General features: G+C 33.0%; 1 protein-coding gene across 1 annotated transcript in view; it reads left to right on the top strand.

Annotated features, from left to right (window-relative positions):
- Positions 1–18,962, top strand: part of MS3_00000223 (uncharacterized protein) — an 88,300-nt gene extending 69,338 nt beyond the window's left edge. The window contains exons 9-16 of the mRNA XM_051208071.1: positions 2,805–3,308; positions 5,536–5,917; positions 7,764–7,942; positions 9,262–9,425; positions 11,037–11,780; positions 13,305–14,618; positions 15,755–16,125; positions 17,514–18,962. Of these exons, the coding sequence (XP_051067293.1) occupies positions 2,805–3,308; positions 5,536–5,917; positions 7,764–7,942; positions 9,262–9,425; positions 11,037–11,780; positions 13,305–14,618; positions 15,755–16,125; positions 17,514–17,521 (3,666 nt within the window). The 3' untranslated portion in view covers positions 17,522–18,962. The remainder of the gene's footprint in view (positions 1–2,804; positions 3,309–5,535; positions 5,918–7,763; positions 7,943–9,261; positions 9,426–11,036; positions 11,781–13,304; positions 14,619–15,754; positions 16,126–17,513) is intronic.
- The last annotated feature ends 1,214 nt before the right edge of the window (positions 18,963–20,176 follow it).

Here is a 20,176-nt window from a genome sequence, read left to right as displayed (position 1 = left end):
TCGCCATGTTTACTAATCATAATGGTTGATAACAGGTTACATCGTTCATTTATTATCTATAACAAACAAACAAATGATACACACGTTTAAACATGCCATAGGTCAATCACATAAATGTATAACTTGAATATTGAATATTCAACTTTCATTTTAAAGAATTCCCGCTGTGTTCAAAATAAATAAAGTTAATGATTAAAAGAATGAAAAAAAATTTATCCATACAGTTACTAAGTTAAATCAACAATAAGTAGCCCATTATTATTATTGTTATGCAAATGAGTAAAAGCAGGTGGTTTGGTTTATTGATTGTTGATGATATCACTACTTTGAATACTATTCAATTCACTTGGTATTTTAAGCAAAGATGGATAGTTGCTAACAGTGGAATTAAGGACATGCGGTTCGTCCTATTTTTGGGACTCATTGGCTGGATGTACCTGTATCCCAGATATATTGCTGTTCACTGTGGAATTTGAACCCATTACTATTTGTTTTAAACGTTATCATGTTATCCACTTAGCAACTGAGTCGTGATAGCTACCTGCTTGTGGAATGGGGTGAACGGTTAAATTCACTTGATGTTGCCTACTTGTATCTTCCGATTGTTGTTTAGGTCTACAATTGATCAGTCTCTTGTTGGCATATATGTATCGTGTGCGGATTGCCTCGATATTATCTTAAGTCATAAGCTTTATAAGTTTTCACATAACTACTAATAACCATAGTGTACGTTTCTTTATAATTTTATGATAATGTTGAACAGATCTAAGGTGATAGCTTAACACAGTATTGAGCTTGCTTTTTACACTTGAAATTTATACATTAAATCTTGTATTGTCAGTCAGTCAATCAGATACAACGTAGGATTAGGCATATATATGCATCGGTCCAAGTTGCCATACCTCATTAACACAACAAGATGGACACCGGATTCATTAAATTAGTTAATTCAGAGGTGGAAATATATAAAAGAAAGATTGCAAAAAGGATATAATACAGGAAGAAATAATTAGTTCGTAGAAAGAAAGATATGAAGCGATTTCAATCTCTTAGTTTAAAGGAAGACAGAGAGTGTATACACCGACACCATTGTGGTCGATTCTGAGCCATTTCACCAAGAGTATTGGGTTATGAATCTATTCTACTCAAAAGTTCCATACAAAGGCTATCCTAAACGTGTATACAATAGTGACTAATTTTAAGAGGTAATTCCAAGTGTTCTAGTAAGAAATTGTGAATAGTGGATTTGAGCCAATATCGAGTGAAAACCACTTATTCATTGATAGGTTTGAATGAATGTGGTGTCATAACTGAAGTTAAAAATTTAAACCATCTTATGGAAGATTAATGATCTGAGAATTAAGAGATAATCATAAAATTTTGTGGTTCCAAGTTGGGTCACTTACAGTACAATATGAATACATAAAGTATTCGTAAATTTCACAAGAATTGACAGATTTGTAAAAAAAATATTGGACATATATTATAGTTTTTCAATTCCAATATAGTTTAAATCACTGATCAAGATCAGTTAACGGATCATTGAGAATGATAAAGAACTAGTTGCTTACTTACTTACGCCTGTTACTCCTCGTGGAGGAGCATAGGCCACCCATCAGCATTCTCCATCCAACTCAGTCCTAAACAATCCTTTCCAGCTCTTTCCAGTTCTTATTCATAATTTTCATATCTCCTTCCATTTACCCACGTAATGTGTTCTCTGACCATCCACTTTTCCCATCCCACTCATGAGTTCAAGTTAGAACTTGTCTCGTGATGCAGTCTGATGATTTCCTCAATTAATGTCCTATCCATTTCCATCTTCTTTTCCTAATTTCCTCTTCAGCTGGGAGCTGGTTTGTTCTTTCACACAGTAGGCTGTTGTTGCTGATCGTATCCGACCAATGGATGTTAAGTATCTTGCATAGACAACTATTTATAAATTCTTGTACCTTCTTTATGATGGATGTATTATTTCTTCAATTTTCAGCTCCGTATAATAGAACTGTTTTGATTATTCGCATTGAAGATTGTGACTTTGATATTGGTCGATAGACAGTTGTTTTGAGTTCCATATATTCTTCAATAGTAGGAATGCGGCCCTTGCTTTGTCGATCTGATAAACCACTTGACATATATTTTATTATCATAATAAAATTTCTTAGATATAAAATGAACTCAATCAATCGGTCAAAAGTAATTTAGAATCTTGAACATAAGTATATCGGTTCACCTTACCGTGTCTCATTAGTACAGCGAGATGAAACTGTCAGTGTGAATCCCAGAGTGTTAGAGGTAGCAAGAGTCGTGAGTGGTAATAAGAAAGATTAGGGATCAAAAATACCATTTGGGAAAATATAGATCAGTAGAATAGTGGAAAAAAGAGTTTATGATAAGCTCAGCAACTTAGGATCTAAGAGAAGATAAAGAGTAAATTCACCTACTCCATTACGAATGACTTTGGATCATGTCACCCAAAATCTTTGAACATTGGTTGGAGTAATCATATGGAACCCAACAAGATAGTCTTCACTTACCTACATGGATCAGCCATTGTCTTCATGTATCTATACAATAAAGCTCCCAAATGCCCTAGTATGGTCGAGGGTAGGGAGAGCCGCGCTATCTCTCGAAATACTCTCACATGGCCACGCGTATACAGTTACTGTCAAGGAAGTCCTACTCATTGACTTCTCGCGACTGGGGTGTTGTTTACGAAATCATATAACACTTGAATTCATGTCACAATGTAAATCTCCAGAATAAACTCATTACTTCTCATACCTTTTTTTATATCTAAATAGAATCAACATACTGAATTCCCAAATATGAATAATTTAATAACAATTAAACGAATGATTCCTAGAACAAATGCAACTGTATGGCCTCGTATTATGAATAGAACAAAATCTAGAAAATTTTTACAATCTTTAACAACAGCAACCACAACATCACCATCATCATCATCATCACCAACTTCAATGAAAACATCAGAAATGATAACGAATAATAATAGAATTGAAGAAACTTGGATTGATGGTCCAAATGTATCATTATCATCATTGGTTAAACAAAGAAATGATATTGTAAATTTATCAAATTATAAAGATAATTCATTTATGAGTGAAATGAATAATTCTTCACAACCGTCGTTGCCGTTACCGCCGACACCGACACCGACACTGACACCGCCACCGCCACCACCACCATCCTATCATAATGTTGTGCATAATTTGATTAAAGATCATATTAAAACATCATTTCTATCAAATACAGAGGAATTATGCGAACAAATGAAAGAGGAACCAGTATGTTAAATGATTTTTTAAAATAAATGTCAAAAAGGGTTTTGTGGATGTTGAGATCATGAGTCAATTGAAACTCCTTCTGATACTAATCAACATATACTCACTAGTGAATGGCATGAAGAGGTATTTCCTGAAGTTCTAGTGTGAAGTAGTGACCAGTGGAGTTCAGTCAGACCTGTTGTGAGATAGTAACTCTTTGGAGACAATGGTGGATTAATTAAAGTTAGACATTAAGACCGTTGGATGCCGGCCAGCTCAGTGGTCTAGAGGTTAAGCGTTCGCGCACGAGACTTCTAGGTCCTGTGTTCAAATATCGCGAGGTGGAATCGTGGATGCGCACTGCTGAGAAGTCCTGTACTAGGGCGAAACAGCTATCCAGTGATTTAAGATTTCTCATGATGATCTAGCTTTAATTGACCCATGGTCTCAACCATTGAGATTTTTTTATTGTTTTACCCACAGAAAAAACGTTATTAGGGTATAGTTAGTAAACATTTTGATAAAATGAAGGGTCTTCTGGTTGCCTTAAGTAAAAATGTAAACATGTTTTGGATGTGTTACTTATTGGTTGATATCATTGTCTGGATTGATCAAAGGGAGTGAAATATTTGAGTGAACTGATCAATTTATTTATCATGAAAGTTTCATCAGAGTTGATAGGATGCTGTCTGAGGAAGTCCTAGAGCAGATTTAGAAAGTTTGCTTACTTTTTGTCGACTTGTGTAGGTAAGATATCTATCTAGGGACCAAGGTGGAGAGTATACTATACAGAGGCTGTTATCAACATATAGTATATACAATCTATATTTAGATAAAAATCATTCCATCATATGTGGATCTCTCAACTTGGTACACTTGAATTATACTCATCCTAAATATATGATTGTAAAGCAGCGATTTAGGCCCCTTTTGTGTTATAGCAACTCTTCTACAATCAATTTTGATTATGATTAAATTTTATTAAGCCCTTTTATTAACTTACTTAACAGACAATGTAATTCTAATAGTAGCAACTCATCTATTTCATTGTACTATTATGATCACATGTGATAGCCTACGCATATATATCTCTCTCTAGCTTAAATGTTAATCGCTTAAATATCGCCCGATAAATCCTCCTCTTTCTCATGTATATTTGTGCTCGAATCCTATCATTAGCTTTTGTCTTTCCTATCTACACCTTGATTTGATTCGACCATAAATTCGCCTCTGTATTCGCTCGTACATAAACATTCACCTCTCTGCTTCAAATTCACTCCATGCGATTTTAGATTTGTTACCCGTACTATCAGCTAACAAACTGTAATCGCCGCTTCTTATGGTCTTCTAATTTAAAACACCATTGAGATTTATGCATAATAACAGTTATCGAGGTGATCGGCTAACGAAGCAAATTCACTACAGAGTGTCATAAAAAGATTGATAGCAGTTGAGTAATTAAATTTAACTATTAATAAGTTATGAGTAGCAGCCTTTGAATCAGTAAGCCTCAACATACACAAACGAAAAAAGCAAGGACCTCAATTACAACACGGAGAACACCAAACCAATCACACTTGATGGCGAAACTCTGAAAGATGTCGAATCCTTCATGTACCTGGGAAGCATCATCGATGAACAAGGAGGATCAGATACAGATGGAAAGGCGAGGATTGCAAAAGCAAGGACAGCATTCTTACTTTTGAAGAATATATGGAACTCAAAACAACTGTCTATCGACCAATATCAAAGTCACAATCTTCAATACGAATAATCAAAACAGCTCTTTTATACCGAGCTGAAACTTGAAGAACTAATACATCCATCATAAAGAAGGTACAAGTATTTATAACTAGCTGTCTACGCAGTACACTCAACAGCCTACAATGGGAGAGAACAAACCAGCTCCCAGCTGAAGAGGAAATTAGGAAAAGAAGATGGAAATGGATAGGACATTAATTGAGGAAATCATCAGACTGCATCACGAGACAAGTTCTAACTTGAACTCATGAGTGGGATGGGAAAAGTGGATGGTCAGAGAACACATTACGTGGGTAAATGGAAGGAGATATGAAAATTATGAATAAGAACTGGAAAGAGCTGGAAAGGATTGTTTAGGACTGAGTTGGATGGAGAATGCTGATGGGTGGCCTATGCTCCTCCACGAAGTAAGTTATGATTATCTGTGTTTACTTATGCTTAGTTGTATCTATCAAAGCTCTTCTTTAATAAAATTTATTTATTTCAGATTATAAATTCAACTGAAGCGCAAAATATACACACTACATCTATGCATAAATCAATTCAAAATTTTAACACGACTTCTACTACTTCTACCACTACTACTACTACTGAAAATCATTTCAGTAGTAATTCAATGAATAGATCATTTTCTACATTAGATAATAATCCAACTGATAATATACCAAGAGCATTATCTGATATATCCGAATGTACCGAAGATGCTGAAACAATTCATGAATCAAATTCAATAAAACAATCTATGATTAATTTATCATTAAAAGATGAATTATCAACTAATTTGTTAACAACTAATTTATTAACATTTGATAATTTATATACAAGTTGTTGTCAATTGTCAATAAGTAGTATGTTGAATGAAAAACAAAGTGAGATTATTATTATTAGTTAAAAAGTTTTATTTGATACTCTAATTTGATTATTGAGATAGTGGAGAAGATTTGTAGCTCCGATGGATGATTTTGATGAAGTTCTATTCTCTGAGCTGAATGGTTTGATCATGGAGCTTTCATCATTCTTCTGTACGACATCATTAGCATAAACTAGAACTAATCAACATCGAGGTCTACAAGACAAGCTGTGAACCGGATGCCGAGAGATTCAAACACTTCACCTCTACCTGAACTTTGTGCTGGTGATGATATCGTTTAGAAGAACGATGAAAGCTTCATGACCAAATCATCCAGTTCAGTGAACAAAAACTTCATTATAAGTTTAATTATTGAATAATCAGTAACCGATTTTATTATTTTTTCATGTTATCCTTTGGTAGTATTAGTCGGATGGTGTCAAATATATTGTAATGCATGATCACTAGATTAAGTGACTTCATATCTGTTTGATGGTATTTGGTTGAAGATACTTAGGAGGGAATGCTAAATTGTAGATATGCTCTACTAATGCTTTAAAACTAGTATATAATTTGAATTTAACGATGAGTACTGATAAAATAAACCCTCTTTTATATTTTTGCATTCTGGTTTGCTTGATTAAATGTTTCCAAATACCCTGGTATGGTCGAGTGTGAGGAGAGTCAGTTCTCCCTCTCCAAGTGGCTACATGCATACAAACACTGACAGGGAAGTCCTACTCACTGACTTCTCGCGGCATTACTGTTGTTTACGAAATTAAGAGGACGAAGAGCGAATGTCTGGCACTTTATCCGAGTTGATGGACACGAAGGTTTTACCTAAGGGAGTTGGAAAATCATGATTCCAAACCGATGGTATACATGGGCTCCAGGATCCTGGGGAAACAAATGGTGTATGAATCAATCGTTAGTCAGCAGCTACAATGTGACTGCATCTCGTGACGTTGCTCTACTTCCTTGTGGACCAGATCTTTAGATCAAAGGCTGGAGGATGCCTCCCTAAGAAAACCACCTATTTCGGTTTGGGCACCCGAGCAATATTCCAGCTCTCACATAAACCGAATGACTTATGTGGTGTATATCTATTTGGTGCCTTCTTTTACCAATGTTCATTTGTTTAAATAAATAAATAAATAAATAAAATGGTTAAACGTAATAATTTTCAGTCGACTAAAAATTGATTAGAAAGTCAATATCGTAGTCGGCGAGACTATAATTTATTCACGAACCAATCAGGCATAAGTTATCAGGTCTCTGATTTTGGCGTGGAATTCATTTACCTGATGTCAGTTCGTGATGAAAACCCTATATCTAATTCCTAAGCTTAATCATCAACCGTAAATTATAATTTTAATTTCTCATACAGGTTCATATCCCTCATTTAGTCTTGGCTAATAAGTGGATACTCTCAAGGTCAGTCTAGCATTGCTCAAAGGTCGTCCATAAATTATAGTCTCACCGAATTTTTTTGTGAAGACAACATCAATCATGATTTAAAGATAGATTCAATAAAATAATTTTGTTATAATTTGATAGCACTTGAAATTAAAAGAAGGTATTAGACTTGTTAGTTTTTAATTGTTTAGTTTGTATTTTCTAGCATGTTTCGCTATACTTCTAGAGGTTAATGAGAGATCTAAGCTGTATTGAGTGAACTCTAACCAACAGTGAATCATCATACCGAATTATTTTATTGATTTCTTTTTGCCTACTACATTCTAATTAAAGTAGTTTAAAGAAACAAATTAAAATTCAGAGGACTTTCCTTTTTCAATATAATTCTTACCAATAAAATTCTTATTAGTTTTTAACTATTATTTAATCGTTCTTTCATTCTGTTTTAGAAAATACAGATTATAATATTTCTAGTCTTTCTACTATGATGAATACTACTACTACTAATAATAATAATACTAGGCCTACAGAAGTATTACTTGATATTGGAAGACAAATCCGTGAAGCATCAAAGTGTAATAATTACACAATTCCAACATCTTATGTAACAACTGTAAATGTACCTCAGGTAAGTAGAGTTAAGTAAGTTTTTTGCCCAAAAAATGTTAACAGGGTAGTAACAAATAATATCTGCTTATTTTAATTCATGTTAATTCTGTTTATGAAACTCAATAGTGAAATTTACTGTAAATAATTTTGTTTAAATAAACTTATTCATGACATTAATGATGTAGAGCATAAATAAACGTGGGAAATCTAATCATTTAGGAACCGATCTTACTGTACAATAAAATGTATAATTAATTGTTAACATTGAAAATGTTGAAGATTAGGAACTAATCTTCTTTTTTTTTGAATTCATGTCATCCAAAATTCTAAATTATCTTGTAGACTTCAAATAGGAAGAGTCTACACTTTAGTAAATGCAAAATGTTGCTTCAGGATTGGGTTGCATCGACACATGTACTAATGATACGGAGTGAAGTAGTTGAGCGTGTAAACCGCTTCACTTATCTTGGAAGTCTCATCAACCCTTGTGGTCTGGTATGTGACAAAATCTCAGCATGGATAAGGAAGGCTCGTCTAGCTTTTGCCAACTTGCGTCATTTATGGAGCAGGCGAGATATCCGTCTACCAATCAAAGAACGGGTTTACTGTGCAGCTGGTCGTTCCGTCCTACATTATGGCTGTGAAACATGACGGGTAAGAGTAGAGGATGTTCGTAGGTTACTAGTATTCGATCATAGGTGTCTTAGAAGCATTGCTCGTATATCCTAGGACCACCGAGTAAGTAATGCAGTTGTTAGGAAACGAGTACTAGGTAAGGATGGAAAATCAATTGATGAAGTAGTGAAACTTCATCAGTTGAGATGGCTGGGACATGTGTGGCACGTGGGACTACAGCCCAATATCTTCGGTTTGGCGAGCGGACGTTTGACTTATAGACCTGTGAGCCGGCATCTAGCAGTGTTAATTTCCAAATACAGTCGATCCTTGATCTTCCACAACCCTTCATCCATTGTCTGAGGTGGATAACTGTCTCAAGCCTGACACGATACCAGCTCAGTTGTCTAGAGGTTAAACGTTTGCACACAAGAATGAAGGTCCTAGGTTTGAGTCTTGCGTGTAGAATCATGGATACACGTTGCTGAAGAGTCCTATATTAGGACGAAACAGCTGTCCAATGCTTTCAGGTTTTCAATGGTGGTCTAGTTTTGGTCGACTGATTCATATCATTAGGTGTACATTGATTCAACTTCACCACAGATTATATGGACACAGTCAAGGGAAAACAATTGAATTGTAAATATTATATAATTTAATATTAGATAATGACTAAAATGGCTAAATTAACTTTTCTTAAAATATTCATTTTATATTAATTAGTATTTAAATCATTTAAATGAAGATGAAGAATTAATGTTAAACATGAATAATACTAAATCAACATTATTAAATCAAGAATTTGTCAATCAATTAAAACAACCTATTACTATCCATGATATGGTTAATACATCAAATTCAGAGAATCGAATTTCTTTATCACCAAGGTAATAATAATTGTCTTGTATACTTTCAGTGTTGTAATATGATGTATTTTGTTGTTGTGATCATATCACTAGTTCTTTGTTATTTAATAATTGGGGGGGAGGGGTTGGAAATTTTAGGATAATGTTATTCGATCGAAGTGTCTGATTATGCGATAGAGTTAACTGGGAACAATCTGGGTCTAAAACAATGATTTTGTCTAGAAAGTGGTACTACAGACCTTAGTTCCTGAGGTGTTTTTTTGGGATTCAGTACGCCAGTGTATAGGATTGGGAGGCAGTCGCTAGCAACTGTGTATGTCTAAAGCCAATACTGACCGTTAACTTTCAGGACGGAGATTAGGTATGTAAAATTTGGAGACTATTACATTTAAGCAGAGATCCAGTGAATGCACGAAAACTGGAAGCAATTCTTACAAACGTTGAGAAGTCGCCATTATAGTAATAAGTGTGTTGAATACTACGAATTTATGTGAGTACTTAGGAGTGCCATACAAGAATAATGAAGTGTGGTACACCATATACTGAAAATCATGAAAAGTAAAGTTAATTACTGAATATTATTAAGTAGTATGGTACAATACGCTAAAATTATAGACTAAGAGAAATGAAGGCAAAATGCATTTGGAGAATTCACAGTTTTTTCCCAGATAAAAAACTGGGAGAGTAACGATTTCACCTTATTATTATAATAAGTAAATTGTTTTTATTACTGGTAATGGTTTTATTCTAATAAGGGGACCAATAAACTTAATTCAATAGTATGGTACTCTGTAATTGTGACAGATAATTGAACTCTGTGAACTCAAAGTCTATAATTGTTGATGGAATGTTGAGTTCTACTTTTAGTCACTGGGTTAAAAAGGCTGAAATTATGTCTTCTTTATATCATTTAAGTATTCGATTGGTATGATTTGCTCTATAATATAAGGTGTGATTCAACGTTAGTTGGATAAATAAGTCTAGAAATAAACATTGATTTCTAAATGTTATCAGTGATAAGATACGGCTTGAATAACTGAATGCCTCAGGGGACTCAATACAATTGGATCGCTAAATTTGAAGGTTCAATATTCAATACCTTATTTGGTCGCTGGTGTGGACGCATTCTTCAGTAGTCTATGTTTTTCAATAGTTCTCTCATCAAATAAAAGCTTTTATCAGTATCAGTATGAGGTCATGGAGATTATTAAGTTTTTGAATAAGATCATGAATCGATTGATGTAAGATCACCATTAAAAACCTGGTAGAGACAGGTGTCTACCTCAGTATTATAGAAGATGGTTGCGCAATTTCGTGGATTGGTTGAGGTTAGACATTAACACCGATGGATGCTGGCGCACTGATCTAGATGTTTAGCATTGGCGTGCGAGATCAAAGGTCGTGGGTTCAAATCCTGCAAGCGGGATCGTGGATGAGCACTGTTGAGTGGTGCCATAATAAGTCGAAACGGCTGTTCAGTACTTCCATGTTTTCAATGATGATCTAACATTAATCGATTCATGATCTTAATCAAACAATCTCCACTCTAAATCATCATGTATCATAATGATTAAATGTTTTACTGAACCAACAAATCTTTATTCCAATTGTTTGTGTTTTTTTGTTTTTTAGTATGAAATTTATAGAGAACAATGAAGCTAATGATAAAAACATTTCACAATCCACTATTGTTCCCTTTAATCTATCGATCAATGATCAATGTCAACAACAATCTAATCAACAAGATCATTGTAGTCATAATCAACTGAAATGCCAACATTTAACACGATCAAGATTGAATACACCAGAAGTTGATAGGAAATTGACAAATAGCTTATTACATAATAGCAGTAATAATGATAATAATAATAATAATAGTTATAGTATTAATAATCATAATGTTTCAACTCATATTACTAGTAATACTCTTAATAATTCATTATTTCGTGTTGCTGAATGGGTCAGTTCAATTAGTACACCACATTCATGTCAATTAATTGATTTTGATAATACAATCAATTGTTCATTATGTAATAATGGTTATAAGAAGAGTAACAATAATGTTAATGATATTACCACTAATACTACTACTAATGATAATACTACTAATAATCATATCAGTAGTAATAATTCATATCAATGTTTAAATGATTCATGTTCAAATATGATCACTAAAAAGAATTCAATAAAATCACATTTAATAAAAGAAAAAAATTATTCAAATTATTCTATTCATTCAATAACACCATCCACATTGAATGATTCGGCAATTGGTTCATTAAATTATACAAAACAAAATGATTCATTAATGAATTCAATGTATCGATTAAAATTCAATGAAACATTGGATAATAGACAAGGAGTTTCATTATATAAGTAAGAGTATATTAATATAGTTATGAATTAAATACTCACATTCCTTCCTTCCTTTCTTACTTACTTACTTACTTACTTACTTACTTACTTACTTACTTACTTACTTACTTACTTAATTACTTACTTACTTACTTACTTACTTACTTACTTACTTACTTACTTACTTACTTACTTACTTACTTACTTACTTACTTACTTACTTACTTACTTCAACACTTACTTACTTACTTATAATGTTGTAGTATTTAAGTCGATCTTAAGTCACATCCGTTTTCAATTCTCGAGGTAGTATATCAATAATAAATAATAATGAAGTGAATTTTAATAGATTTTAATGTAATCTGATAACATGAGAAGTTCCATACTAAGATGAAATGATCATCCAATGCTTCCAAATTTTCCATGGTGATCTAGCTGATATAGACACATGAATTTAAATATTGAACAAGAAAAATATTATGAGATTAGAACTGATGGAGTTGATTCATCATAGAAAGACAAAACAAATAAGATTGTTAGTTATTAGAAATAACTAACTAAGCTATCAACTGTATTCTATTTAAGTGCAAACTATTGTAGATCATTATATGCAAAGATGGATAGTGACAAGTGTATTGTACAGTTTTTCAGATTTCTTTTTTTTAGACCTTTTTTTCCTTTTTTTGTCTTTGTTTCTGGGTTTTTTTTGCGTAAGTAACTTGTTGAAATACCCTGTGCTGAGAATTCTATATTGTACCAAAATATAATATTGAATAAAGCCATTAACAATAATAATAATAATAATAATAATAATAATAATAATAATAATAATAAACTTAACTAAGTATGTATTCTCCTCCATTAAAAAGTGTAATCCTATCTATCTTAAGTGTTATTCCTTATAAACGTTATTACGTAATCTAATTATTCAAAATTAATTAATGAGTGATCTATTATTAACGGTGAAACATGAATAGTTATTGGCTAAGTTATGTTAACGCTTAAATTTTAAATACTAAATGGCAAATGTCAACTTTCATTTGTCTATATCAGTAGGAGAAACTAAGATATTATGTTTTTTTGACATATATAAATGAAAATCGTATTTTATGGTACTGATCAAATGCAAAGTATTCAAGGAATTTCCTAAATGTATCATCGCACTGAAATATTTTTCTGAATTCTATTACACTGTACATCTGCCCACATAAAGTTTTTCACTAACATATCAAACTACTTATTAGTAGTGTAAATTTTTAAATAAAAATGTTTCAACATCATTCACATGGATTGATATTAGTTAAGGAACTATTGAGTACGGTTCAACCATATTAAATATGAAATTAATGGTAACAGATGATCATTGAGAATTGATCAGTGTCAGATATCAACTCAGCGGTTTGAAGATAGTGAACTGTTTGTAGAATCAGAGGATTCTATAGCCTCATTCTCCTCGTTTTTTCAATGGTTATTGAACTAAAGTCTCATTATCAATATAATTAGGACTATCTTTTTTTTCTCTCCTTTTTTATTCTTTGATTCTAGTTCATCTCCATCAGTTCCTCCTCCATCACTTTTATCTAATAATAATGATACAAATCTACATTTCTATTCATCTCATCCTAATAGATCTGAAAATATTTGTAAAATTCCTCAATCTTATTCTACTCCAATATTTTTATCATTAGAAGAAACAAAACAATTTCCATATAATTACCAATCGCCTACATTGAATACATCAGATGTAATTAATCAGTTGAATAATGAAACGGTTAATAATGGACAAATAAGCCAAAATCAAATGAGCAATTTAAATGTCTTACATAATCATAATTATTATTATCATCAGCATCATCAGCATCAACATCGTAATTGTCATCCCCAAACATATGAAAACGGAAATAATAATAATAATACTCATGGTCATAATATATCACCTATATGTACATCAAAACAAACATATTGTACAGAATTCTATCAGCAATCAATAAATTTCGATCAACAACAAAGACAAGAACATGAACATAAATCTATTCATCATCATCATCATCAACCTCATATTTTTGATAAATTTACTACTAGTATAGCTACTACTAGTAATACTACTACTACTACTACTACTACTACTACTACTACTATGAAAGAATTCAGTAGTTTAGTGAATCAAACTAATGAAGAAAAAACTAGAATGAAATTATCATTAAAATTTTTAACTTTACCATTATTTCGTTTACTTAGAAAAGGGAAAAAAGAAAATCTTCATAAAATTCAATATGAAACTAATAAGATGATTGTTCGAAATGAACAAAACTTATGTATTCATAATAATAATAATAATAATAATAGTAATAATAATAGTAATAATAATAATGGTAATAGTATGAATAAAGCTGAACCGATAAAATTAACTTCTTTCAGCACCTCAGCTTGTCAGAATTCATTGAATTCTAATGAAAAATCAAATCAATTATCATCTACTCTATGTGATCATTATAATTATCATCATTATCACCATCCTATCCCTACCCCTCATCCTCCTCCTCTCCCTCCCCTTCCTCATACAATGAGTCTTCCTTCAAATTTATTTGTTAATAATAATAATAATCCTTCAACTACTATGATAGTTACATATTCTATAAATCAATTTAATCAAAATTTAAATAATCAATATTCAATAAATGATCATTTAATAACTAATTATAATCAACAAAAATCTAATCAATATAAATCAATACAAAATCAATATAATCATAATCAATATGAATTATGTCATATAGAAAATAATCAATTCAATCAATATAAAAATAATAATCATTTAAGTTTATCAAATAGTTCATCTAATGGATTTAATGGAATCAGGTAGATTTTAATTTTTCTTTTTTTTTTTAAATTCTATTTTTGTTGAAGATAGAAATCATGAATGAATTTTTTCGAACATCAGTCAGTCAGTAAGTCATCTACAGTGTAGGATCAACGACGTATACCATACCTCATTAACACAACCAGATGTGAACACCGGATTCATAGAAGTAGTAAATTCAGTGGCGGAAATATATAAAATAAAGATTTCGTATAAGGATATAGTACAGGAAGAAAGATATGAAGCGATTTTAATCTCATAGTTTGAAGGAAGACAGAGAGTGAATACACCTACACCATTGTGATCGATTCTGAGTCATGTCATGAAGAGTCTCCAACCATGGGTTACGATAGTCGCACGGACCCCAACCAAGTAGTTTGCATCTACCAATATGACTAAGACTAGACCTTAGTGACTTCAATGTACATTTCATTGATTTAGTTCATTCATCTTTAAAATGAAACAGTTGTGATCGATGTAACACTGAACTATCATTATGCTATATCATCAAATGATTGAATTCCGACATGTTAGCTGCTGAATTCCAACAAAGTGGTCTAAATGTAATGTAATAATAGGCATGTAGGAAAACTGTGAGGCCCTGTCGTATCTTGGAATTGTGGTTCTGATGAGCTTTAGGTAGTTGCTATTAACGAACGATCCAAATTATTTTAAAACTAACGGCTTCTATGAAGAATTCGACAGGATGGTTACTGGCACATGAAAACACGTCGTTAGTAATCTCCGGGCTAATATGAGATAGAGAAGACGAGACTTCCCTAAAAGGAGTCAACAAGTGAAATAAAATAACGCTACTTATGTAGTGATACTCATTGACCTTGGAACACAATAAGTGAGCTAAAAATGATAGCAATCACTCAGATAATGGAGAAGGTCAAAGAGAAAACTAACATTTAACAAGAAAAAAAGAGAACCAGATAGCTTGATCTCTCCACAGCAGATCCATTCTTTTTCAAGTTGTGGTTGAATACCGTTTAGGAGTCCCGTTTGTAGACGAAAACGGCTATTCAGTTTACTTTAGTTTTCATGGTTCTTGAGTGGATGTTAATCCATAACTCAAACTATCAGAAAAATTATATATATAAGTTCATTTTCTATAAATCCTAACTTACAGTGGAAAATTGTCTGCATCAGTATGTCGATCATCTCGTCGAAGTGGTGGTGGTTGTACCCTTGGCGGTGGCAGTGGGGGCGGCGGACCATCGAGTAGTGGTTATGAAAGTATGCATACCGGTGCCAGTGAATTGTCTTTATCTCATCAAGATTCTGCAAGTGATTGTTCTGGACATGTTAAAGAAATTCTTACAAGGCGCCCATCCTTAGATAAATATCGTCGAAGATGTAATAGTCAACATCATCATCATCGTCATCATCATCATCACCATCATCATTCTAAGAATGTCTATCAACATCAATACCTAGATGAACATCATTTACAATATTTAAATACAACCAGTCGAATACTTCAGTCAAATAATATTAAAAGTAAGCAAGATGTTACTTTTTTTCCTCTTTAATTGGATATACTCATTTTGAAAAGAAATCATTGGTTCACTTGTTTTAATAACTTGAAAAATTATTTAAAATCAAAGTGAAGTTGTGCAATTCAGTAGCGAAGCAATCATAATCCAGGAAGTGAACTTTGTTTTGCTTATGTCAAATTTAAAACGTTATTTTATTTTGACACATAGATATTGGTACAAGGGGGCACCAAATACATAAGCGCCACACAAATCTCATTTGATATGTGTGAGGGCTGGGATACTGCCCGAGTGCCCAAATCAAACCAGGTGATTCTTTTAGGAGGCCACATCCGGAGCCTTCGACCTAAAGGTTTAATCCACAAGGAACTGGAACAATGTAAGGAGATACAGTCACATGGTAGCCAGTGACCAACAATAGGTTCATACTCCATTTGTTCCTTCAGCATACTGTATCCCATGTGCACCATTGGTTTGGAATCAGGGTTTTCCGACTGCCCTGGATGGACTGTCTGTGTCCACCAATCCGGTTGAAGCGTCGGACATTCGCTTTTAATCCTTTCGATTTCGTAAACAATAATACCATGAGAAAGTAGTGAGTAGGACTTCCCTGTCAGTGGTTATATGCAAGTGGCCATTGGAGAGCATTTGGAGAATGAGAGCTGACTCTCCTCACTCTCGGCCGTACCAAGGCACTTGGGAGCCTGTAAAATAATATCATCAAGGTATTTATAATGAGGTACTATAAATATATTTTTTATGATAACACAAATTGAAATGAATAATCCTAACAGAAGATTTTTCAGAAGACAATTAATAATCAATGTAGGGGTTGTGGAGACTGTTAAGTTTTGATTAAGATCATGAACCGATTGATGTTAGAACACCATTGAAAACCTGGTAACACTGGACGGTCGTTTCGTCCCATTGTGAGAAGCCGTGACCTGTGGAGCTAATCCGTGTCGGGTAGAAACAGGTATCTACCTCACTACAATGGAAGATGGTTGCGCAACTTCGTGGATCAGTTGAAGTTGTCTATTAACACCACTGGATACCAGCTCAGTGGTCCAGTAGGTTAAGCGTTCGCGCGCGAAACTGGAGGTCCTGGGTTCGAATCCCACAAACGGGATCGTGGGTGCGTACTGCTGAGGAGACCCATAGTAGGACAGAACGGCCGTCCAGTGCTTCCGGGTTTTCCATGGTGGTCTAACATCAATCGGTTCATAATCTCAAATAATCAATAATCAGCTGATTATGAATTACTTACTATAGAACAAAATCACTCATTGGTCAACCAATGAAAATGAAGGTCAGTCAGTGAACCAATAGCATTTCAATGTACATTTATATATAATAATACATTTTTTTTCTTTTCTATATTATAATTTTTAGATGAATGACAATGCTATTTCTTACAATATCGTAATTGTTATTCATCTGATTATTACTATTTATTATTCATCAAATTTTGATACCATCCAATATCTTTATCAATTGAACATATGTATACAATAATAATAATAGACCATAAAATCGATTGAAATACTTTTCAATTTTATTGCAAAATTTTCAATCTTAGGTGATTTGTTTTCTTGTTGTTGTTGTTATTATTAATTTAAACGTTTATTTGTGAACTGTTTTTGTTTTGTATTTGTCAAGTATAAGCACATATATATATATATATATATATATATATATATATATATATAAACATGCACACATTTATTAGATCATAATGTTGATAGGGATAGATGATAATGATGGAGGTGACAGTGACGACGACGACGAGGCCAACGACGATGACAACGACGATGACAGTGATGAAAAGAAGTATGGAAATATGAACAGATTTTTTTTGGTGCTTTTTGTTTCAAATTTCTTAAATCAGTTAAATATCATGTTTATTTGTACAAAAAACACACAACATAATTGAATATTATTACAAAGCAATGAGATGAATGAATACTTGATCAGACGTATTGTATTTGTCTGTTTATGTATGTATGTGTGGTTAACTTCAACGTCTTTTTTATTTCTTATATTTTTAAATTGTATAATATACTATTGATAATAATTAGTTGAATGAATGAACTATGTAAATTAAGGTATTGCTTCTGTTTATAACTTGTGACCTGTATGCCCTGTTAATGTATAACGTAATGATATCGTCAATTGGAGAGCAGTGAATTATCGATCGGACCAATGACACTTAAAACTCGTATGAACAGTCTAGAGTCCTTATCGATCCTGCTTACTGCCTAACCAGTCTCAGCCTCTGCAATATGAATCATTTATTGCAAATATAATGGGTTTATATACCAACCAGACAGATCATATCGTACCAATAAAATAGGAAACAACATTTGTACAAGATTTAGTCAAATGTGGCTGTGAATAAGGAAGATAGTAATTGATATATTGGGTATAACCCAAGAATGGTAAATCATATAATAACAGTTCATAGGTCAAAAGAAAGCTCATAATATGAGGGACATCAATATGAATAGTTTAGTTATTTAACAATTATAAGATAAAAATATACCCATATTATTGGTCCATAAATGGATTCCAAAAGTTACCATTCATTATTCTTATCGGGATATAACAGTTTCATTGGATGTTGAGCTTCTGTATATTTAAAATTGACAGGTATTTGTTTATATTAAGAGAATAATTACACCAAACTAAATGGAACTGATACTTTTCGGCTGTTTAAAGATGGTTGATAAGAAACTTTGGACCAGGGTTACATGCTATTGTAGACTCGTTGGCAAGGTGTACCTATAGTTGTGAGGGAATTGGTGCTCCCCGGCAGATTCGCTCATGTTTCACAGAGATTCATAGTCCGCGATGCGATTTCGAGTCAATTAGACTGGTAGCCACGTTTAAACTCAGTTAATGGAATTTGACCAGAAATAAGAAGGGCTATACAAACATGATATTGGTTACTACTGAGTAATCAATCAGAGCTATAACTAACAGCATATTTGACGAACTGATATACTGTTAGTCTTAAATGACAATAAACCAAGAATTGTAGAGTGAATTGTATTTAGCTTATTAAATGATTTCCTAAGTTAATCCTTACAAAAATAGGAATCTAAGGTTTTACACTTGGTAATGTTCATCAGTAGAGTATGAGTGTAAAAATCGAGTGAGAATAATTTCAACTACTGGGCTACTTATTTAAACAAGTAACTACTTAGCTCTTGGAAGAATAACTGACTGACTATGTACATTACAGATGTTAAAAGCTCTCTTGATTTTTGTTCAAACGCTTTCATAAAGTATAAGCCAGATATTTGTCTGTTTACTAGAAGGAATCATACAAACCTATAGCTTGTTTAGTATTAATTGATATCTATGAGTGTAGGATACTTATATATAATTGGTAATGTCTAAAGTTTGAAGATAGCTGAAATCATTATTGTTATCATAAGTGTGAGGACGGCCCACGGGTGAACTCGAGGAAGCTCTAAGAAGCTCAGAAAGAGCTGAAGATAGTCCATACAATCATCTTTTGGAAGAATATTCTAGAATCCATACGTATAGCTTCCCTATTAGACAAATGCTAATAACCCCCTGTATGTGGATTGGATGACTATAACGATGATTTCGTTTTCACTAAAAGCTGTAAATACCTAAGAGTTTTGTACCATAATGGACACTGTTTGGAATAGCATTCCTTTCACTTGTTTTCTCATTTGCGACTTGGGAGTGTTCTAGAGTCGAGTGCTCAAGTTATATGCGGTATAGTAAGAATCTAAGCTCTAAATATAACAAGTGGCGTCAGGGATTGGATTCGAATCCACACAGGGAAACCTGTATGAAAAGATGGGTATTGGCTAACAGTGGAATCCAGGACGTGCGTTTCATCCTATTTATGGAACTCGTCAGCTTGATGTACTTACATCTCAGAGTTGTTCGCTCTGGGACTCGAACACAGTACCGTTTGCTTCAAACGTTATCGCGCCAGTCTGACGGACTAATTTCAGTAGCTTCCAGAATCAAAAAGTCATACATGATTCAGTAAACACCAGTGTTTCCCGTAGATA

Source organism: Schistosoma haematobium, chromosome 2 (genome assembly GCF_000699445.3).
Source record: "Schistosoma haematobium chromosome 2, whole genome shotgun sequence".
Lineage (NCBI taxonomy): Eukaryota > Metazoa > Platyhelminthes > Trematoda > Strigeidida > Schistosomatidae > Schistosoma > Schistosoma haematobium.
Note: the sequence above shows the minus strand (reverse complement) of the source record. Positions and strands in the feature narration are given on the sequence as shown.